Source organism: Pteropus medius, unplaced genomic scaffold, assembly GCF_902729225.1.
Source record: "Pteropus medius unplaced genomic scaffold, Ma_sr-lr_union100, whole genome shotgun sequence".
Classification (NCBI taxonomy): domain Eukaryota; kingdom Metazoa; phylum Chordata; class Mammalia; order Chiroptera; family Pteropodidae; genus Pteropus; species Pteropus medius.
Window position 1 is genome coordinate 10,835,136 of NW_024351730.1, and position 23,206 is coordinate 10,858,341.

The 23,206-nt window shown below is 38.0% G+C and overlaps 2 protein-coding genes and 1 long non-coding RNA gene across 5 annotated transcripts in view; 1 reads left to right on the forward strand and 2 right to left on the reverse strand.

Moving 5' to 3' along the window:
• Positions 1–1,460, reverse strand: part of PPAT (phosphoribosyl pyrophosphate amidotransferase) — a 31,586-nt gene extending 30,126 nt beyond the window's left edge. The window contains exon 1 of the mRNA XM_039845281.1: positions 1,168–1,460. Within this exon, the coding sequence (XP_039701215.1) occupies positions 1,168–1,295 (128 nt within the window). The 5' untranslated portion in view covers positions 1,296–1,460. The remainder of the gene's footprint in view (positions 1–1,167) is intronic.
• Positions 1,461–1,873: 413 nt separating this feature from the next.
• On the forward strand, positions 1,874–17,087 carry LOC120588103 (multifunctional protein ADE2). Of its 3 annotated transcripts, none has more exons than XM_039845284.1 (10): positions 1,874–2,014; positions 2,137–2,200; positions 5,887–6,084; positions 8,087–8,265; positions 10,757–10,936; positions 11,036–11,149; positions 11,842–11,925; positions 12,803–12,983; positions 14,118–14,276; positions 16,864–17,087. In XM_039845284.1, exons 2-10 carry the CDS (start codon positions 2,185–2,187, stop codon positions 17,025–17,027), a joined length of 1,275 nt encoding a protein of 424 aa, XP_039701218.1. In that variant the 5' UTR covers positions 1,874–2,014; positions 2,137–2,184; the 3' UTR covers positions 17,028–17,087. The 3 variants fall into 3 exon arrangements, with proteins under 3 accessions (XP_039701218.1, XP_039701216.1, XP_039701217.1); XM_039845282.1 differs by having other exon boundaries at positions 1,879–2,037; XM_039845283.1 differs by having other exon boundaries at positions 1,895–2,041.
• LOC120588106 (uncharacterized) lies at positions 9,538–23,152 on the reverse strand. The gene is made up of 2 exons (XR_005649142.1): positions 20,801–23,152; positions 9,538–11,192 (listed from the first exon to the last, which is right to left on the reverse strand). It is a non-coding gene; the product is annotated as an uncharacterized LOC120588106 (long non-coding RNA).
• Between the last annotated feature and the right edge of the window lie 54 nt (positions 23,153–23,206).

Here is a 23,206-nt window from a genome sequence, read left to right on the forward strand (position 1 = left end):
AGATCTCTATTACAGTCAACACACAATTAGTCAAAATTATAGTCATTCAAGTTAAAAACATTCTTTTTGATTCATCCCATATTCTAAGTTACTCTTAGTAAACAAGGAATATAAGATGTGAAACTCAAACTCAAGTATTTGGGACCCCTGAAAAAAGGAAAAAGACTACTTCTAATTTAAGCTTGCTGAAGGAAAGCTAATCACTTGGAATGCATGTTGCGCCCACATTGCTGATAAGTGTTATTGCCAAATTCCTTAACTATGTTAGAAGCTGTTGCTGTTGTATTGCCCTGTGGAAACTTTGCAATACTTTCAGTGATAATGTCAAACCTAGGCCTATATTTCTTAACCCAACATAATTGTTTATATGAACTTCCAGTTAGGTCAGGTAATATGAAATAGAAAGATCATGGAAACAAAATTATTTAACTCAAAGAGATCTATCGATTTTTCAAAATTAATGTGTATTTTACCACACAGGAACTACACCACTCTCCCTCTTTTAAAGACAGTTACTTTTACGCATCTTCTTACTACTTTTTCATTCATTATGTAAAACGTTTACCAATGAATGTTTTGCAGATGCACTATTCCCTGTGATTGGTTTATTTTCAGTAACTTATATGATATCTACAATCGGCAGTTCCTTCTGAACATCAACGAGTCCTGTTTCCCCGGGTTTGAATTCTAGTATCTCTAAATTCCTATAGTTATGACTATCTTCAAATCCACAATCGGCTCAATAGCTCTGCCCTTGCAAACAAAAGCTTGCTGTGGTTGGAAGTGGCGCGCCAACATCTCAAGGTGTTGTAGGTCCTGGACCAGCAGCCACCCCATACACGACTATCACGAGAGCAGCTCCAAGCTCCCAGAGATTAAAACGGGCCAGCAGTCAGGGTGCACACACCGGAGGGGGGTAAGAGACCCTAAAGAGCACCAAGGGTCGGTGGGTGGAGAAACAAGCTAAAGTCCAAGGAGGCAAGGTAGCCCCCGAGCATTCCTTGGCAACCTGGTCGGTGCCACAGGCAGGTACCGGTTCAAGTAAGAGAGGTCCCGCCTCCCGACCATTAGGCGCACGCGAGATCTCCAATTTGGGCCGCAGGAAGCAGCTTGGGCAGATGGAAAAGCACGCGCGCCGCCACCCCCACCCCTCACCCAGTTGCTCACCGGTGCTGCAGCCCCACGAGTCCCAGAGTGATCACATGCGGCACATCTAGCTGCGTGGGCCACTCTCCCGAGCTGATACACCCGAACACGCCACATTCCTCTCGGACACCCAACTCCTCCAGCTCCATGTCGTCGCAGAAAGCACGTGGAGGGACCTGCCGCCGCGGCAGGGGTCTAAGCACCAACCAGCAGCCCGTACGGCCCGTACACCTCGGAAGCTCGTGCCAGCAAACAGACGCTTCCCTCCCAGCGGCACGACCCTCGCTACTGCGGCGGCGCGTGCTTTCCCCAAGCAAGCGTGATTAGCTCCCACCCACCCCGCGCGCCACCCTGCCCCGCCTCCTCCCGGCCCACCAATGAGCGAGGGCGGAGGGAGAGGCTGCATGGCTGATGGGCGGAGTCACGGGCTCCAGTGGGGGTGGAGCTAGTCCTGCATTAGAGACCTACGGGCGGCTAATTTTTCTGCACATGTAAATCTCCGTTATTTTCCTGTACCCAAGCCTGAGGTGATGAGACTAGCGGGGCCAACGTCATTTCGCTCCCAGAGGATGTAAACTTTGTATTCTCCTACCCACATGCTTTCCCCTGGCCGTCACTACTTGGTACACTCCAACCTATGAACTGCTCTCACTGCCGAGAAGGGGGCCCGGTCTAAAGCTTCTGAAGAATGGGGAGGGGCGCCAGTGCGCGCCACTTTTCACCTCTCCTGCAACAGCGCCGGCGCAGGGCGGGGAAGGTGACCGCCTGCGTCGTTGCGCCTGCGCGGCGGGAATCCTCAGGGATCGCGCTCACTCCCATAGTTCTAACTCCTCAGGGTCGGTAAAGATCCCCGGTTTCCGCTGCTGCTGTAGGTGCTCGACCAAGGCGCGAGTGGGTACTCTGACAACGCGACCCTCCCTGGGGGGTGTCTCTGGGCCGCGTCTCCCTTCCCCCGCCCTGTGAGCCTCTCTGACCACTCCTCTTTTCCAGAGTTCGGCCTCTCTTAGTGCAGTCGCTGCCCCCAGCCCACCCAGGACGATGGCGACAGCTGAGGGTGAGTAACGGGCCTTTCCAGGAGTCTGCCCTGGACTGCCAGCTCTCGATGGGCTTCCCACCCCGGCCTTGAGTTCGCGGGCTCGGCGCAGACACGTGCGCGTCTCGTGGCCCTGACAGTAGCCTTTCTCATGTCTCCTTGGAGCCGCCTCTAGGCCGCTAGGCTGGCCGAATGATGGTGCGCTGGAAACAAAGCACACTCCGGCTTCTCCGAACTTTCTTAAATACTCTTAACTGCCTCTGGGGTGGAGAAAAGGAACAAAGAGGAAAAGGGTAATTAGAACAAGAAATGCTTAGGGATTGGAGAGGTGCCTGGAGATCAATTTTGTGATCTATAGAAACTGAAAAACTCAGGAACATCTAGAATTGACTCTTAAAAGTCTTGCTTTTCCAGTTAGGTTAATAATAACCTGGTATTCCAGAAAATTGATACGTGAACCTTCTAAAAAATTTGCTATTTTCTGTCCAGATTTTGTGTGTTTTTTAAAGTAGTCTTTTGGTGCTATGATGGCTTTGGAGAGCTCCAAAACCACCAGGCAAAAAGTTTCCTTGCTTCACTTTGCATTTATCATATTTACATATTTACATAATTTGCCCACTAGTGATTATATCCTCAGGAGAGATTGTGCCAATCTCTGCTGGTAAAATTTCTACATTTATAGTGAACTGAAATCCTTATATTAGCTGATCAGTACATTCTCTCCATATAGAAATACTGACTTTAGGTTAAAAATTTCAGACTAAAAAGATCCAGATGACAATTGAGTAACAACTCCATAAAATCAAGGCATTAGACTAGAATTTTTCCTGCCATACCTATAGACTGATAGAATTTCTAAAATCTTTGCTCTTGCACTTCCTTCCATCTTGTATATCTTGGCAAGTTAATAGAATGCCACCTTTATGGTTTTTAAATGGCTTAAGAATTCTTTGAGCACTAACTTGCTCAAGAATTTTCAGTAGCAACCCAAGTCTGAAGAAAGACCCTTTCATTCACATCCTAAATACTGCTTCCTTCCTACCTCTTCAATCCTAACTTTGATTTTTCTCTATTCTGAATTCTAGGTGTACATTCCAGTAGGTAATTCGCCAAGTTTACTATGTGTTTATGCTGTTTCTTCTAGAACAGTGCTGTCTAATAGAAATATAATGAGAAACCATATGTAACTTTGTTTTCTAGTTGCCACATTTTAAAAAAGTAAAAAACAGGTGAAATGAACTTTATTTTATTTAACCCACTATATCCCAAATAGCATCATTTAAACACATAGTCACTATAAAAAAATTATATTCTGCATCTCTTTTCATATTGAAATCCATTGTGTATTTTTACACTTATATCAATTTCAAGTATTTCGTAGCCGCATGTGGTTAGTGACTGCTTTACTGGACAGAAGTCCTAGATGTTCTTATTTCTTAACTTTTCAAGATCCTTGTTTCATTTCCATGAATTATTCTCAATCCTCGTTGATCTTTTCTGAATTCACCCACAATTTTGTAGCAGGCATATCAGTACTTGAAACATATGTCTCTTATGATTGTTATTTAAGTTATTTCTCCCATTAATTGAAATTCCCACCCTATTTAATTACTAGGTAATAAATATTGATTCGACTAAATTGGGAAGGAAGGGCAGTAGGTATGAACTTCATTTTGCCTTTTATCCAACCTAGACAACATCCGTGACTCTCCCCTTTCTATTATTCTCCCATAGTTAATCAATTGTTCTTAAAACTTTTACCTTTTAAAAATCTTGAGTCTTTTTACTACTGCTTTTTACTTAGCCCAGGACATTTCTTGCCTGGATTGCTGCCACAGCATCCTAACTAGTCTCTCCATCTCTAATTTTCTTTCACCCACTCCTTATTTCATTCACCATATAGTAGCCATAATGGTCTTTATGGTAGAGAAATCTGTCATTTTATTTAAGTACTTCAAAGCCACATAGTTGTTCTTAGGATAAAGTCTAAATTCTATCAACATAGCTTATGAAGCCTGAAGGATAAATAGTGAAATGGAAGGAAACTGTTTCAGGCCTAGGGAAGAGCATGTCTAAAGCCTGTAAAGGGGATATAGAAATCCATTTATGGAAGTTGGAATTCTAGGAAGGGAATAGAGAAATCTGAATTTGGAGCACTAATCCAGGCTATATCTTGAAGGGCCTTTTAAACTGTCAGTAAGTCAAGACATGATGATAGGAGATAGGGATTCATCCTCTAAATTAGGTACTCTGCAATGTCAGCTATTAAACTGAACTGTAACTGGTTTGTTTAATGGATACCTTCAGTTCACTAGCTGGTGATATACCTGACCCACCCCGACCCGCACACTCTTATGGCAGTCATCTCCTGCCATTCCTTTCTACTCTTTAGATATTGCTTCCCTCACCTGCCCAACAATGTGCACACACATAGTGCTCCAAATATACTGAAGCTCTGCCATGTACTCTTTCACCCCATGGTCTTTGTTTCACTCTACCTACCCCTTTCCCCCTTCTGCCTAAATTTTGATCGTTCATCAGATCTCAACCTAATCCTCACTTTGTTCTAAACTTCTCTGATGTCTAGACTAGGTTAAATGGCCCTGCCATGAACCTGTGATTCCATAGTCCAGGAGTCTCCAACCACTCCCCAGTGCTAGCATCACCGCTTTAGCTCCACCTCAGATCATCAGGCATTAGATTCTTGTAGGAACACCAGTCCCTGGTGCCAAAAAGTTTGAAGACCGCTGCCATAGTCTCTATATTTCTCACATTGTACTTATTGTGCTGTCTTGTTTAATTTCAGCGTCCCTTAGACTTAGGTCACTTAATAGCAGGGATTCTGTCTCCTTTGCTGATATATCCCTGGCTTATGTACACTAAAAAATGCTGTTACTTAAAATGAGTCAAGTGTTCTGGGAGCATGAGAGGTGATTTCTTTCCTTGGAATTTTTAAGTTCTAAAACTTTTATTATCTCTGATCTTCATTTAAATCATTCTTATGACTAAGATTACTTTTCTTTAGGTCTTATGACCTACATCAAAATTGGATTCTCTTGTCATTACTTCCTCATAGTTTCCTACAACTGTTAGGAGAAAAGGTTAAGGGTAGGGGATTAGGAAGCCGGATTGAGAAATAGAGGTGCTTCCAAATGGGCTAATTGTAGTGGGTGGAGGTGCCTTCTCTTGCACATTAACTTGAAATCAAGAGCCTATGTGGCCGTACTTTCCTATTTCTCCTGCCACGGAAAGCAGAAGTCAGGGAAAATACAGCTGTTTTTCCACTGCAAGCTAGTTTAGTTATTGTGTTGTAAGTATATGAAAATGCTACTGAATTTATATTAACTTTAATTTATCTTAATTCTACTTCAGTTCTGCTGTGAGAGAAGCAGATAGTGGAAAGCACAAATTTTGATATCAGAAGACTTAGGATTTTGTGTGGCTGTGCCATTTCCTAACTGTGTGACCTCCACCTTTTTGATACTTAGTTTCCTGGTCTCTATAATTATTTACATAATAAAAATTCATCAAAAAATTGTGTGAATCAAATATGCACGTGAAAATACTTTGTAGAGTATGAGTTAATTTTATTTAAATTATTACTGAGTCACTCTATGTTCACTGGTTGATTATTCCAGGAGGTAGTTAGTCTTCAATATTCAGGAAGTTTCTTTCTAAAATCTGATGTTTCCATTTTATTTCCACAGTACTGAACATTGGTAAAAAACTCTATGAAGGTAAAACAAAAGAAGTCTATGAATTGTTAGATAGTCCAGGAAAAGTCCTCCTGCAGTCCAAGGACCAGATTACAGCAGGAAATGCAGCCAGAAAGAATCACCTGGAAGGAAAAGCTGCAATCTCAAATAAAATTACCAGTTGTATTTTTCAGTTGTTACAGGAAGCAGGTAAGTGGCTCTCCCAGTAGCCTCCCCCTTCATATTCTTTCTCACACACACAGATTGGCCCTTTTCCTGGAGAAATGACACATTAATTGGATTAACAACATGTTGATTACCAGTTATATTTTTTAGGTTTTACAATAAGCAGGTAAGTAGCTTCCCCCACAGCCTCTTTCTCTACACACACACATACACATACAACACACTTTGATCTCTCTCATGGGGAGATGCCATTATTTGGATTAACAACATTTTTTTGAAGATGTCTCATAAGTAAGCTTATTTAAATCAAACCAGGAATTCTTGAATTTCACTATAACACTTTTATTTGGTTTGGAATTTATAAGTAATATCATTTAGTTAAAAGGAATCTTAACAGTTTGCTACAGTTTTTGTCTGGCACTTATATCTTCCTTGCAACTTCTCTCTCCTAAGAAATCTTCATAAAGAGAGACTTAACCTATAAAAGAGCTTAAGGAACTTCGCTATGAAGGATGCTCATTCTGGTGTTAGCTCTAATTGATCAATTGAAATTTAGTCCCTGTAATTAATTATTCTTTGCTTCATCCCTGCGATAATACAGAATTTCAAATTTCTCTTCCACTGGAAAGCTCTGTAAAGAGCTTTTGAAGACTATTTGAAAACTGACCATACCTTTTCATCTTGCCATTCCCCAAGTGAGGGATTTGGACTCGATCAGAGATCTTCACCTCCTAATCTAAAACTGAATGAAGACTATTTCCAAAAGAGAAATCTATTAGAAAGATGGTCAGAAAGAAAGAAGTCAGAACATTTCTGTGGAGGGTGTTTGGAGTGAAGGAAGGGAAATTAGGATAATGGGTTTTTCTGCAGGGATTCTGTCAGTAGTTGATTGGTCTGTATTGAATGAAATCTCAGCTAGTAAAAGATTTGGGCTCTTTCACTCCAGTGGCCTCATTGCCTTGGGTCACTCAATGAATTTGCCTTTTAGGTACCTCATGTAAGTGGAATGAATTATACAGTATTTGTCTTTTATTTCACTTAGCATAATTTTTCCGTGATTAATCCATATTGTAGCATATATCAGAATTGCATTCCTTTTTATGACTAATAATTTATTGTATGTATGTACATTTTGTCTATTCATTCATCTGTTGATAGGACAGTTGGGTTGTGTCCCCCTTTTAGCTATTGTGAATTTTGCCGTTGTGAACATTGGTGTATAATTACCTGTTGGAATCCCTGCTTTTAATTCTTTTCAACCTGCTTTTAATTCTTTTCGGTACCGCCTACCCTAGAAGTGTTATTAAATCACAGTACAAAGTAATACTGTAGTATACTGTGAATTAAACCATCTGGAAACTGGCATGGGTTTAACATAATGCTCATGTTCAGGCTGCAGTGTTATCTTAGTTTTCCAATAACAGTTTAAGAGAAGGGAAAAGGACAAATATTTTCTTTGTTCTTGGCCAAATTGGTCACTGTGTTCCTGCTGTTCCACATTGATGATTTTCAAGGATTATTTGCTCCAAATAAGAGAAAAAGGCTATCCAAAATTTAGGGCTTTATCTAATTGTGATAAGTAGATTGATATTTTACAAGGCCCATATAATACTGGACCATAGAACATAAGAATCCTGCAACCACATCTGACTTGGAAATAATTTAGTGTCTCCCAGGTAAGTTATATACCTTGTGCAAAGTCAGGTATGCACTGGAAGAAGAGGTACTCAAAAAATATTTTTTGAATGAATGATTTAATGGATGATAAAGACACTGGGATCCATATCTTCTAATCCAGTATATACTTTGCCATGTGATATTAAAGTGAAATTTTTCTGAGTATTTTGATAAGCAGCATAAAGCATAATAGTTCTGTTTTCCTACTTTCACCTTTTTTTATTTTTGATAGTGGCATTTAACTAGATAGGGTTTTTGTTTTTTTGTAAAGGGTAGGGTTTTCTTATGCCTCAGATCTACCTTTTAAATGTAATTTTAATGCTTCTTAATTTTTATCATTAATATATAGGTATCAAAACTGCTTTCACCAAAAAATGTGGGGAGACAGCTTTCATTGCACCTAAGTGTGAAATGATTCCAATTGAATGGGTTTGTAGAAGAATAGCAACTGGTTCTTTTCTCAAAAGAAATCCTGGTGTCAAGGAAGGATATAAGTTTTACCCACCTAAAGTGGAGATGTTTTTCAAGGTAATTTTTTTATGTCTCTGTGTCTTACTATAAAATAGCTATAAATTTATAATTACCAAGTCAAAAGATTTAGACGTTATTAAAGCTTTCGATATTGCAATTGTCATTTCAGAAACATGTCAATAATGTACATTTCTATTATCAATGATAATTCAGATTTCTAACCCATTTCCCATTTAGGAAAAAAAAAGTGCATCTTGCTGCCAGCGTTAATTTAATTTTACATAATCACTCTCATTGAGGCTGAAGCAAATCTGAATAGTTTTCAATGTGAAACTAAAATATAAAAACTGTTCTTGGAGTTATTTCTAAATAGAACTTGTCTCTAATCCTAATGTAACAGAAATGTATATGATGATCAGTATTTAGTAGTTTTTTTCGTGGTCAATTTCAAAGCACGGAACAACACAAAGCAGAACATCACATTCCACACAAAAATATCATGATTCTCTCCAGATCTTCTTGCCAACCTTGTGCAAGCAGCAAACTTTGCAGCGACTCTTGGATTCTGTTTCCCTGATGGTGGTTGTGTATGCTCTTGGGGAAATGTCTTCTAGACAGGCGAAGAGGTATGACATCAGAGCACAGGCAACCTTGAAGATGTTGCTTCCCTGGCTTGTGATGCTTTTCCAACATTCAGCCAGCATCAAGTTGAAGTTTACATGGCCGATTGTGTGCTCAGGATTGAGCACACAATGAAGTTTACATGGCCGATTGTGTGCTCAGGATTGTTCTTAAAGAGGATGTAGGAGTTCAGCACTGTAATGTTTAGAAGGTGGCGAGAGAATTTCTTATACCAAAACTTGTGCCTTTTGTGCTCAGTTGGATAAGAAATGAGCATCTGGAGTGGCTCCATAATGTAGTGGTCAGCATGTCTGCTTTACACGCTGAAGGTCCTGGGTTTGCATCCCAGGTGGAGCCATGGACCAGGCCCCGCGAGTGCACCGGGGGTACCAGGCCCCAGGTGCGCCAGGCCCCCCGAGTGCACCGGAGGTGCCAGGCCCCGAGTGAACCAGGCCCTGGGTGCACCAGGCCCCAGGTGCATACCGCGAGCGTGTGGGAGAAGACACCCCGCCTTCAGAGATCCAGTTCTTAAGGGTAATGGCAACAAATTAAAGAGGGGAGAAAAGAAAAAAGAAATGAGCATTTGATTAGCTGAGTCCGCTGCTCCCAAAATGACACATGGTTTTTTAGGTTTTTTTAAATTTCTGTTGTCTACTTCAATTATAGTATGTATCATTGTGGAATGTTGACAACATTGTCACCTCCTTGTCACCACTTCAGCCATAAGTTCACCACAGAATCTGGCTATAGTCGTCCCCTTTGCAATCCTTTTTTTTTTCCAGATCGTTTGGCATCTGTTTTCTGTCCAAACGATATGTCAAAACTGCATCAGCCCTGTTTTGATGTAATTCTCTGAAAAGCATGGGAGATGTATGGCAAACTTTGAGGAGAAGGTTAAGAATATAATCCACGAGTTATTGTGAGATAACGCTGCAGTTGCAAGCACTGTCAGCGAGTATTCTCAGGGCAAACAGGAAATGGGTTAAAGAAAAACATCTGTGAAAATCTACTTATCTTTTGACCAAGATGACTAACAAAATAAACAAATTAAAATCAGCAGTTACTAGGAAGAAAAGTAACAATTCAAAAAATTTTTAAATTTACTGTTGAAGAGTGTGAAGTAAAGACTAATATGAAGGGTCTTTTTATATTCTAATATAGAAAAACTATTATCAATGTCTCTTATAAGCAAAAACATAGTAAAGGATGTAGGAATCAGTAGTTATCAATTTGTATTTGTTTTCTTTAACCTGCTTTTTTCCAGCTTTGTTTATATACTGTTATGCATAGTTATACTTCAGAAGCAATGTCAGTGTATTTTTAATCAGTGAACTGCACAGTTTAAAGTGCTCGTGTTATGATTATAATTATACAGATCAAAAATCCTTGAAAGAAAAATTTCATGTAAAGTTGGGACACGATGTAGAATAAAATGAAAGTAATTTTATTTTTTCACTGATCTCTTTACTTTGAAGTCTCTTGAATTATCAAATAATGTTCCTAAAAACTTGTAGACTTGTATAAATTCTTATCAATAATAAAGTCAGGAGATTATGAAAACCATCCTGGAAGATTTGGTAGACTAAATTGTGTTCTTAGCCTTTTTACCGTCTCCGTTGACTGTGATGTAGGAGAAATAAAAATCACAAATTTATACTTAAAATAGTTTATATGTAGAGAGAAAATTCTTTCACATGCTTTATGACCTAGAATAAGTTACCCAACTATTTTGAGTTTTAGAGTAGCTATTGAAAATAGACAAATTAAAAATAATTTCTGTAAATTAAAGTATTTTAAATAAAAATTAAATCTTTAGATGGAATGAATATTTCTAAGGACTTCATGCTCAAGGGAAAAAGGACTTCAGTTTATCTGAAAAGCTCAAAAAGCTTATAAAATTAATTCTGCTTCTATACTTTATTCTCAGGATGATGCCAATAACGATCCACAGTGGTCTGAGGAACAGCTCATTGCTGCAAAATTTTGCTTTGCTGGACTTGTTATAGGCCAAACTGAAGTGGATATCATGAGTCATGCTACACAGGCTATTTTTGAAATACTGGAGAAATCCTGGTTGCCCCAGGACTGTACGCTGGTTGATATGAAGGTACAAATAAAATGGAGATTTGAAAGTAAAGATTATAACTGAGAAATGTCTTTAGTAGTATAGTTTTGAAAAACTTCTTTGGTGGTATGCTGTTTCTAGATTGAATTTGGTGTTGATGTCACCACCAAAGAAATTGTTCTTGCCGACGTTATTGATAATGATTCTTGGAGACTCTGGCCATCAGGAGATCGAAGCCAACAGAAAGACAAACAGGTAGGTAATACTTCAGGTTTTTTTTATCCTTTGCAAGATCAGTCTGCGGTAGAGAAGAAAGGGAAGATGGAGGAAAAGAAAAGGCGGTTATTGTTCCTTATGATATAAACCTAAGTTGTTGAATGCTATTTGTTTTAAAGATAAGTATCTCGTATTTCCTACATCCTGAAAGAAAAAAAGATAGGAATAAAATTTTACATTTACAAAGCAGAGTTTTCATTTATTATTTTAATAGACTCACACATAGAGCAAGTATTATACTTGTTTGGCTAATTGAAAACTAAGGCTCTGAGAGGAGGATAGATATTGTCACAATTAAGTGGCAGATTTGGAACTCCCAAGTCTTCTGAATCTTACCAGGTTCTATTCCTGTTCTTTCCTATAAATAAGAAAATTAGAACAAGACCCTCTTTATCCGTAATAGATACAATGATTGTCAAGGAGTTAATTGTAGTTGCTAGAATAGAAAGCACTTATCCTAAAATGAAAATATAAGTATGTTTCACTGTCTGAACTTTCTTTAGTCTAACTGGAAATGAATTTGTAGACTTAGATACATTTTCAGATACATCCCTTGCCATGCAAACTCTTCATAATCTATACCCAAAACTCAGAAACCAAATAATTTCAGATAACAAGAATACTACTAATAGAATATATTTGTATTCTAAACTTTCTGTCTTATTTTCTAGTCATATCGTGACCTCAAGGAAGTAACTCCTGAAGGGCTCCAGATGGTAAAGAAAAATTTTGAGTGGGTTGCAGAAAAAGTAGAGGTAAACCTTTTGTATTAAATTCACACTGCGTTTGTATTTTTCTCCAAATAAATCTTACTTCAAAAAGAAAAATAAAAAGTGAAAGGGTGCAGTGCTTTTTTTTTTCCAATGACTTTAAAGAAAGGAGTGCCTTTAAGAAATGTGCCACCTAACTGCCCTCACTGGCATACTGGAACTCCTGCTATTAAGCTTACCGGTACACTCCTCTCAAATCTTGTTGGGGAAACCTGGAATCTTGTCTTCTCCTGGCCCCTGCAGGAGAATCCTCAAATTTCCTATCTAACTCTCCACTGCTACTCAAAGTTCCTTTAGCATGGGTTCCATTAGCAGAGTTCACAGTTGGAATTCCATGTGTCATTAAAATGTTACTTTAAAGATTTATTATATTATGATTACCATAATTCCTTGAAAATTGAATAGGGTTTGTGGTTACTTAAGGGTTCTAACTACCTTTTAGAACATCATTTCCATGGAAACATGCATTTTGAATTTTACGCAACTAACAAAGATAACATGATCTCTATTTTGGCTGATTATGCCTTAAAACCTCCTTTAAATAGAATGCACTAAAAATGTTTGGATGAAATATATTTATAACATTCTAAATATTAATTAGAAGCTTGAGTATTCTTTTTTATCTGATTAAAAATCATACTTGTTAGGTCTTGATTATGAAGAACTCTTTAGAGAGATCATTTTAAAAAATAAATTCTGTCATTTTGTTCTGTTTGTCTTAAATTTGGTCTATTAAGAAAGGAAGTATTCTGTGTAGAAGTAGTTTTACCATAAACTGTAGCTCTGTAAACTGTTCTTACAATACTCATTCCTATATTTACTTATTTTTGTCCTTTTGCGTATCCATGTTTTTCTTTTCTAGTTGCTTCTGAAACCAGAAAGTCAGTGCAGGGTTGTTGTAATGATGGGCTCAACTTCTGATCTTAGTCACTGTGAAAAAATCAAGAAGGCTTGTAGAAATTTTGGCATTCCATGTGAACTTCGGGTAACATCTGCCCATAAAGGACCAGATGAAACTCTGAGGATTAAAGCTGAGTATGAAGGTAAATGTCGAATAACTTGAGCATTTCAGGAAGTTCTGATTTTGCCAAAAAAATTTTACCTTTAGACTATTAATGCTGGAAAAGAGCTTTGCCACATTTCCAAGGGAAAAAATGTGATATCCTGGGCTGCATGACACCTCCCAAGAGTGTAAGGAATTTATAAAAGAATGGATCAGTGAGAAAGATTTGAAAATTCAAGCATGCATAGAAGGAAAAGACTAGAATTAGTCTTTACCTAATAAGAAAGCCCCTCAGCACTGTTTTTAATCTGCTCCAACAGAAAATAGGCCCCACATCAATTATAGGAGACTTGAGGTAGAAGCAGCAGATCTCAAGAGTCAATGACCAGCCTTGCCTGGGAAGCAGTCAAACATGAAATTGAGGAATAATTTCAGATTTTAGTATTGACAATAAATGTCTTAATGGAAGATAGCATTGATCTAAAATAATAGAGCCCTGGAGACACAACCAAGTGCTTTTCAACTGGAAGAAAATGTTTATTGAGTATTCCTTCCAAAGACAGTTGCTACAGGAGCATTGTTATTAATTTTTTTGAAGGAGGGGGGAAGGTCTCAGAGCCCCTGGCAAGGTAATAAAAGCTAGAACTCTTTCTCCAGAAAAATGTAAAGGAATGATTTATAAATTTATCAAAGAATGAACTGTTTAAGATATGTTAGAAAATATACTGAAGGGTTTTAAGTATTTGGGTATTATTGAATTTGCCTTCAACTCTTGTTTCAAGAAGTGCCTCTAAATCTTTAGTCTCTATTACCCCTTTGGTTGAAGGACACTAGGACAGACACTGGTTTGAGTGGTGTCATTCTTCATTTTGGTGAGCCTAAGCAGCAATAGTAGAAAGGGCCTTTGAGCCATTCATTCACTGACACCTTGCCACCTCCTTTATACTATAGATCTTAAAGATGGCCAAACCTATTCTTGCTACTTCTTGACATACAGTAAGTAGCAGAGTGAACCTTATATTTTTAATATGTATGTAATAATAGTATCTTATTTATGCTTTTTTTAGAGACCGAGAAAGGAATTCAAGGAGTTAAGACATATAGGCTTTTTTTTAACCTGTCTTTAAATATTTTTTGACTACTTAGCATAATTATAAACTTCTGATTTCCTTAGGGGATGGCATTCCTACAGTATTTGTGGCAGTGGCCGGCAGAAGCAATGGTTTAGGACCAGTGATATCTGGGAACACTGCATACCCAGTTATCAGCTGCCCTCCCCTCACTCCAGACTGGGGAGCTCAGGATGTGTGGTCTTCTCTCCGACTACCCAGTGGTAAGATACATTGAATTTAAAAAAATTCTCTATTAAAAAATTTTAAGTGTGCACAACAGTATAGAGAATAATGTAATAAAATCTCACTTAACATCTTGTTGCATCTATCACCCTCTCCCACTGGATCATTTTAAAGCAGATCTTAGACTTTATAGCATTTTATACTTAAATATTTAAATATGCCTCTCTAAGCGATAAGGAGTCTATTTTTGAATCATAATCATAATACCATACATGACATCTAAGAAAAATTAATGGTAATTTCTTAAAATCATATAATTTCCTATTAGTGTTTGAATTTTTTCAACCTTTTCTAGGATCTTTTGTCTATCCATTATTCTTAAATTTCAGAAAGTTGTGTCTTGGTGAGTCTGTTTCCATCCTGGGCTTTCGGTGAGCTCTTTTAATCCATAACTCTGATTCCTTAATCCTGGGACGTTTTCTTGAATTATTGAATTTCCTTCCCCCTTCATTTTCTCTCTCTCCTGATTCTAGATTTATTATTCAAATTTGGACTTCTTTGATAGCTATTCTATTTTCTTGCTCTTGTTGGCTCTACTTACTGGAATGTTTCTTCAGCTTTATATTTCCAGTCCTATTGAGTTTTTCATTTTATGTAGGGTATTTTTAATTTCTAAGAGCTCTTATTTGTTCTCTGTCTCCCTGCATCCGCTACCCCCAAATATCCTTTTCTTTGATCTCTCTCAGATTATTGGTTCCTTTTCTCAGCTGTATAATCTTTGGCCGTTTGCTCCTTTAAGAGTTGGGCACTGTAACAAACCATTTGGAAGCCCTGTGCAAGTGGATGGGGCCTGTCAAAAGTGGGTTCCACTATAGGCTGATCTGATAAGGTTGTTCTTTGAGTAACTCCTCACATCAGTGTCTTTCAGCCTTTTCTTATGTGATGACCAGAATCACCCAGAGAACCTTTCTAGTCTCAATCTTCTACCTGGAGGAATAAACCTGGCTGCCAGCATTTGGGAAGTCGGGGAACTTGACTTAGATGTGTATAATCCCATTTTCACTGTGGCATTCCTTGCCTCAACTGGGCCTGGTATCCTCCAACCACAGAAGTCTGGTCTAAGTCTATTTTACCTTCAGAAAAATTTTAAACTGATGTGGTGCAGAAGGTGCAGTTGCTTAGATACATGGAGTGGGAAGGGGACCTGAGGGCCTGCTTTTTGACTTCCAGTCAGTCTTCTTTGTAGCCCCACTTTGACCTCACTCCTCTTTTCAAAGGTGTCTGTCTAGTGCCACTAATTCCACAGCCTTTGAGTGGGTTCTGTAATGCTAGTCAGGTTGCTTCTCATTTTTCCCGGCTTCCAGTTTAGGATTAAATTTTCTTGGTCTGCTAAGTAGTTACAACTCCATTTACCTTTCAGCTGTGTTTTCATCTATTTTCTTCCTTCCTTTGACTATTGCTTTTACATGATTTCAGAGATGATACATTTGTGATTCTTAACTAGACATCTGACTATATCAAGTTAAAAATGTAATACAGCTATAAGTAAAGCTATAACCAAATTTATAGCAGAGAAATAATATAGGTATATAATAGATGTTATCCATGGAGCTTAGAAAAAGCTATCCATGGGAATGTGATAAGCGAAAATTAGGCACTTTTTTTTCGTACTGTCCAAGAAGAAACTGAATCTGAAAGATTTGTACATTGTGATCACTGGAATTGGGGATAATATTTTGAGGGACAGTGTGTAAAATCCTGAAAACTCCCATTTCTCTTTTTCTTATGGCATGCTCACTGGATAAGCTAACTTTTTGCTAATTAAACTTATCAGAAAGGGAGTCCTGCACAGATATCTTGGTTTCTAGAGTAGAACAGTCTACTTAGTATAATTAACCTTGTGATTTGTACTTTATTTTTATTGGGGATAGTGAGATTCAAAGAGCCTGATGAATTCTAAGAATACTGGGAAAATGGAGCTTTTGTATCCATAAGCTAGTCCTTGACTCTAGTGACTGACATAATAGTTTCAACTCAAGAAACTCTGCCTAAGCAAACATGTACCCCCCCCAAGGAGGTTACTTTCTTACTATCTTTTTAGATCTTATTACTATTGAATTTATTTATAATTAATAATTATTAGGATTATTCTTTGGATTTGACTTTTTTACTGCCTAAAAATGTTAAAATAGTTCAAGTGTAAAGACAAAAGTAATTAGGATATTATCAAAACCGTTTGTCTAAGAACAGGTACTTGTACTCTTGTCCTTGTCCTTTGTTCCATTTCTATTGCCTTTTACCAGGGATTTAAAGGGATTGTATATGTGAAAAAAACTTTGAAAAAAAGTAAATTTCTTTGCCAGTGGATTTAGTGAGAAAAGTGATAGATGATGAATGTAAAATATCTGCTCATGGCAGATAAGTAAAATTTGTTCTCTTATAATCACTTTGCCACTCCAACAATAAAGATGTAAACTCCTGTATATACTTTATTAGACAACAATACAATAACTTTTTATTGTCTGACTAATAGGACTTCTCTGAGTGTGAAACAGTTTGTTTAAGTGGTATTTTCATTATTAATTGACAGCTCAATTTTCTGTCTTTTTCTTTCTGAACTAATAGGTCTTGGCTCTTCAACCATACTTTCTCCAGAAGGATCAGCTCAGTTTGCAGCTCAGATATTTGGATTAAACAACCATTTGGTATGGGCCAAACTGCGAGCAAGCATATTGAACACGTGGATTTCCTTGAAGCAGGCTGACAAGAAAATTAGAGAGGGTAATTGATAAGAAAGAACATCATTGTATTTTTTTAGGAGAAAAACTAAATTTCTAGTTTAGCCACAGGAAAAAAAGCAAGCAAGATGAAGATTTTAAATCAATCAGAAAACAAACGAAATTTATTAGTGAATAAGTGCTTCTCTAGATTCATGGATTAGGAGAATATACGTACATATTTAAGAATATTTTAAAATGAATATCCACTATATGGTCATTGTTACATAATATAATCAAATGTATTTGCTTAACAATGCTAATAATGTCCTATTATAGAGCTCTGAAGTTACTACTTGGCCTTCTATATATCAGCCCTTAAGTTTTAGAAAATTAAAATGGTTGTAATCTTAGAAAGTGTGGTAAGAGCAAGGTAGTTCTCTTAAATTGATCTTTACAAAATTCTAAGGTCATGGTTTTATATTTGCAGTCAGTATCTCAGAAAATAGTGTACATTTATCTCTAGCTATTGATAGAGATATTTTATTTTGATTTTTTTAAAGAAAAATTGAGATTGGTCCTAGGAGTAGGGAGGACACATGAGATAAGATGAAAGGGTACTGTGGAAGCCATGGAAAGGGGACTTTTCTGAGAACTTTGATGGGTGTCATGGCAACTTGCCATGGAAAAAAAGTAGATCCATCTTTGCCATTCCAAATGAAAGATTTAGCAAATCTTTCTTGGCTATGGCAGGTGTCTCTGAATCATAAAATTATTTTAATTGTGATAATACATATTTTAGCCACACTAACTATCCCCAGGATACCATCATTTTCAGAAATTAGAATCTCTCCATTGATAACCATAACTAGTTTCTTTCTGTAAGTCCAGGCAGTGTACCTAGCAGGATTCACTTCTGAAGGAGCAGTTGTTAATGAGAGGTATTGTAGTTCATCATTAATCTATAAACCATATAGATTAGTATTTCGATATGTTATATTATGCAGGACTGAGAATTTTATAGATCACTACTTTCATCCAAATATCCATGAACCCCTTAAACTTACATGTATAAAATTTTATGTATATGCTTTTATGAAAAGGGGGCAATTACAGTTTTATCAAAAGGATCTGTGTCTACAAGAATGTTAAGAATCTCTGCTACAGTTAAAATCTTGATAAGACCCTGGCCACTGGCCTACTGTCTACACTTTTCACCTCTCTCAAATGTTAACAAGCTGGCATCCCTTATCACCACTCACCTGATCTCTGGTGGGGTGTGATTGACCTAACCACTTCTTTCTTGGGCTAGACACCAAGATATTCCAAGCTCTCAGTCATTTCTCATATTACTATTTCCCTTTAAGCGTTGATGTTGCCTACTACTGAGTGTCTCCATTGTTTACAAATAATGATCTTAACTCCTTCAACAAAACTAGCATTACTGAGTCCCAGCTCTGTGTCTGTAGACTTGTATTTTCAACTATCGATTTCTGAGTGCTCCAAACTTAATTAATCATCCACTAAGCCTATAACTGGCTGCATTCGCTGTCTCAGATCAAAATTTTGATTTCATCCTTGATGTTTTCATGACCTTTTGCATCTAACTCATCACCAAGTCTTGAATTTATTACTGTTTAACCATCCTCTGCACAAGTCTCAAGTAGGGGTCAAAGTCTACATTAGCCTGATCTAGGAGGTCTTCATTCTCAGCCTAACCTTTTGAAGTTGATTGCCCAAGGACTTACAACATAAACTCTTCAAATCTATTTTGCAACATAGACTCCTTTAAAAAAATGAATGCTGTTGACCTCCCTAGAAAATTGCACACAAGTCACCAGATTTCATTGGTTCTTGGTTCCCTTGAAGCGTGTTGGTCTGTAGGTTAAGAACTGCTGATGTAACTGATCAAGAGAACTTGCTTTCCTAATTTTTGGACCATCACTTATGTACCATTAGTTCTTAGAATGTCCTCATTTATATCATGTTATTAGAGTTTTATCTTCACTGTCTCCATGAAACCTTCCCTAATCACCTGTAGCTACAAGGGCTACAAGTAGTTCTTTATTGGATTGTAAGCTGAGAAAATTTTATACTTTATTCCCCTTACACTGCCTTGTGATCTGATAAACTATGCCTGTCAGAGATGTGGGATTGTAAAAATTATGTATTGCTTAATTTTCTTACGTTCACAAGAATAATTTAAAAGATATGATTTTAACATCTTTTAACTTTGGCTTCATGGTCACTCCAGTCATTGACTACTATTTGGGCTTTTCTCCCTGCCTAGCAAAAACTTCACCTGTTCTCTGCAGTACCTGAAAATTTTCAAACATGATTTAGACTGGTGGATAGGATTGATCATTTTCAATAGTAATTGTCAATTTCACTATTAGTTTCTTACTAGAGTACATATATCCTCAATAATTCAGTGCTGGAGTAGATACTTGTTTGAAATATTTTGAAAAACTTTGTAAAAAGTAACTTACAGAAATCTTACTAGTTTGCCATCTTGGGTGTTTTATACTTTCTATGGGCTTATAGCTAACATGAAAAAGAGGAAGAATTGTGCCCAGTAATGTGGCATTTAAACTTTGTATCATAAAGACACTGTTGTTGTTTTAATGCAGTCTGAAATTTAAATATTGCAGCCAAATAAAAGACAAAGATCAACTCTTGTGTGAAGCTTTATTTATTCATCCATTTGTGAAATATGTTTTGCCTGATTTTATTCCTAGGCCCTAGGAAATTAGCACTGAACAGAGACAAGGCCCCCACCCTCACAAAACTGAAATTTTATTGGGGATGATAAGCCATAAAAGATAAATTGGATAGATTCAGGGAAGTATACATGCATATGAGGAATAACCAAGGTGAGAGTATAATGATAGGGATAAGAGGAAGGTCTCTGAGGAGAGCAGAGCAATGATGTAAAAAAGCAGGCCATGCCAAGAATTGGGGAAATAGATTTCCAGAGTAAGGGAATGGGAAGTAAAACAGCTTTGCCTTTTTGAAGGCTTGCAAACGTGCCAGTATCGCTGGAGCAAGGGTGAGAATAGAAAGATTATGTTCATGTTAACAAAGACTAGATCCCTTGGGGCCTATAGGCCCACCCTGAAGTGTGAGAGGAAAAACGATTAGAAAGTTGGAGCAAGGGCATGACATAGTTAACATGTTTTAAAATTCTCTCTGGCTATTGTGTACACGAGTTGAAGCTGTTGTCCAGGTGAGGAATGATGTGACCTTCAAAAAGTTATTCAAATTTTTTGTGCCTCGATTTCCTCCTACATTAAATGGGACTAATACTACCCACTTCAATAGGTTATGAGAATTAAATGAGTCGACGTATGTAAAGTCTATCCTGGCATATGAATGCATTATGTAATATCCATTTAGCAGACTGTAGAGGATGGAATGAGTGGAACTGATTCACCGTGAAAACAAATATTCCCTTCAGCTAATTTCTAAAAATGAAAAAAAGGACAACATAATGTGGGTGGGTTAAAGCATGATGTGCCATGGACTATCAATCTTCCTGCCATCTTTAGCCCAGCAGTCCTTGGAAAGCCAATGAATATACTTACTTTCAATGGAATGGTACTTTTTGCATTTAACTGCCCACATCCTCAAATACTTTATGTGGAGTTGTTAATCTAGCATTGTGGAACTGAAAAAAGCAGTGGAATGGAAACAAAAAGATTTCCTTGGGCTTCAGTTCTCATATGTAAAGTGGCCTAAATAACATTTCTTCTGTCCACCTCAGAGTGGATAAAATGTATATGGAAGCTTCTCAAATCATACATTGCTAAATCCATCAGTGCAAAAATAAGTTTTTGTGTACCTACCATGTGCAAGACCCTGGGGACAAGATCCAGTTTCTGCCTTTGATGAGTCTTGCAATCTTCCAAGAGCAGACAATTCCAAAACACTATATTGTCATGGAGTAAAGGATAGGGTGGGTATTCTGAATACACAAAGGAGGAGGGGATCTGAATAAGCGTATAGTGTGAGTGAAAAGGAGGGACTTTTAACTCCTTCCACTCCCTCACCTTTCTTCATAGAATTTATTAGCACCAAACATAGTATATATTTATTGCCTCTCCCAACCAGAAAATAAATTCTGAGTGCACTGGTTTGTCCTTTTTGTTGTTAATTGTATCCCTAGCAATTAGTATAATGTCTGACACCAGCACATGCAAGGCATTCAAATATTTGTCAAAGGAATAAATATGCAAAATCCCAGAAGTATGGCAACATGGAACTACACATCTATTAGGAGAATATAACATATAAGGGGAATGGGGACTGAGTAACAAAAGACCGATGTGGGTTGGGGAGGTAATAAGCAAAGGCCAGATCATAAAGGATCTTACATACTAGGCTTAATAGTATGGGTTTTCTCCTGAGGGCAGGAGAGTGGCATTTGATATATACTTTAAAAGATTGCTCTGGTTTGGAAGACTCCTGTTTCAAGAATGGAAGGTTAAATCCATATATTTATATCCTGTTTGCCAGAAAATCTCTTTAAAATGACAGAAGAAATAGAAACATAGGAAGGAATCCATGGCAGAGGAATTCTGAGGAATTTCTGGAGGCTACAAAATACATGGGATCAACTATCAGCAAAAATCAAAACAAGCCTTATTTAGAGTCAACGATCTGAAAAGTTAGAAAAGCACTACTAAGGCAGTGATTCTTAACCTTAAAGATGGGTGGGTGGGTTGGTATAAACACTATGGAAAATCCGACGGAAGCTATAAAACCCTTTCTCAGAAAAATTCACCAAAATTTTGGGTAAATCGAATGTCATCTAGAACTTCCTTAACACCTCCGCCCCTAAATCCAGACATAATTGGCTTGAAATCTGACAGTTCCACAGCCAGTGAAAGTCCACAGCTCTTCCCAAAATTTTTACTAATTCACAGAAATTATATCCTCCCTAGAGTTCACTCCACCATTAGTGCTGTTTTTACACTGTACTAAATTGACCAAACATGAAATGTGTCAGGCACCAGAGGAAGAAAACTATAAGCCAGACATAGTTTCCGCCAAGGTACTCACAGATTAGGGGAGAAATGAGCAAAAACTCATTCAGTTAAAAAGCTGAGTACTAACTACATGCCAACCAGTGTGCTGTTACTGCAGTGCGCAAGGTAAATATGGTCCCTGGTCTCACAGAAATTAAGTCCATCTAGAGTGAGAGAGACCTTGAACGATGATATGCTCAGAAATAAAGAGCTCTATGAGAGTGTAACGGGTTCAAAGAAGTAATGTGACGGATGAAAGGAGTTAGCTAGGTTGTTGGGAAAGCAGACAGGAAGGGTAAAGAGTTAGTAGGACCCTGACAGGATGAGTCTACAGAATAGGCGTTCAATAAAATGTTCTGTCATTTCATCCAGAGTACTCCATAGGTACTCACTCCTTTCTGATATTCAAACACATCTTGACATTTAAGATGTTACAAAACCCCTCGACTCGCTCTCTGGTACCTGAGTACTTACTATGCCAGGATGCATGAATTATCTTTTCTTCCTAGAAAATCACTTTTTATCCCTATTTTGCAGTCGGGAAAACTGAGACTTGGATAAATTAAATAACTTGTTCTTAGACCTCTGGTGAGTACAGAGCCAGGTACTAATCCAGACATTCTCACCCCAAAACACATTACCTTTCTGACCTGACTGCCGACTGTTGCTGAACTGGAGCTCAAGGGTAGCTAAGGAGTTTCACCAAACGTGCTTTTACTTGGGAGATTCTTTTCTTCGGTGCCTTTCCTCATATTAGCTTCCCTGCCGTAACTTTACCCAGAACCAACCCCAGAATTTCTTAATTATCTTTCAAGATTCCTTTCAAATGCCAATTCCTCTACGAAGTATTCTCAAGCAGCTAGAAGCCGTCTCTCAGCTTTTTCCCCCTCTGTCCCTATTCTTCGAATGACTCCCTCCGGTTTCTAGCTGGTATTTTACCATCCCACAGACCTTTTATTTATCCTCCACAGGTCGTCGCCCAGTTCCGCCTCGTGGGAACACGATCCTGCTTAGTCCACAGCAGTCGCCCCGGAAACGCACGCTGCTTTGCGCTGAAACTGGTAAGTCCCTTCTCAACCCCTTCCCGGGTCCGACACCTAGTTCCTCCAGACCCGCTTCAGTAAGGTGTATCGACTCTACCCACGAATTTCTAGCAACAAGAGCGGAAGATTACAGTGTTTGACGCTGACTCAAGAATAAGAGAGTTTAAGGTTCCGAACACTT

Bases quoted from the DNA above. Each gene is read 5' to 3' on its own strand.
- LOC120588103 (XM_039845284.1), top strand. The intron at 11,926-12,802 runs GTAAACCTTTTG...TTTCTTTTCTAG, and splicing joins GGGTTGCAGAAAAAGTAGAG to TTGCTTCTGAAACCAGAAAG. The intron at 12,984-14,117 runs GTAAATGTCGAA...TGATTTCCTTAG, and splicing joins GATTAAAGCTGAGTATGAAG to GGGATGGCATTCCTACAGTA.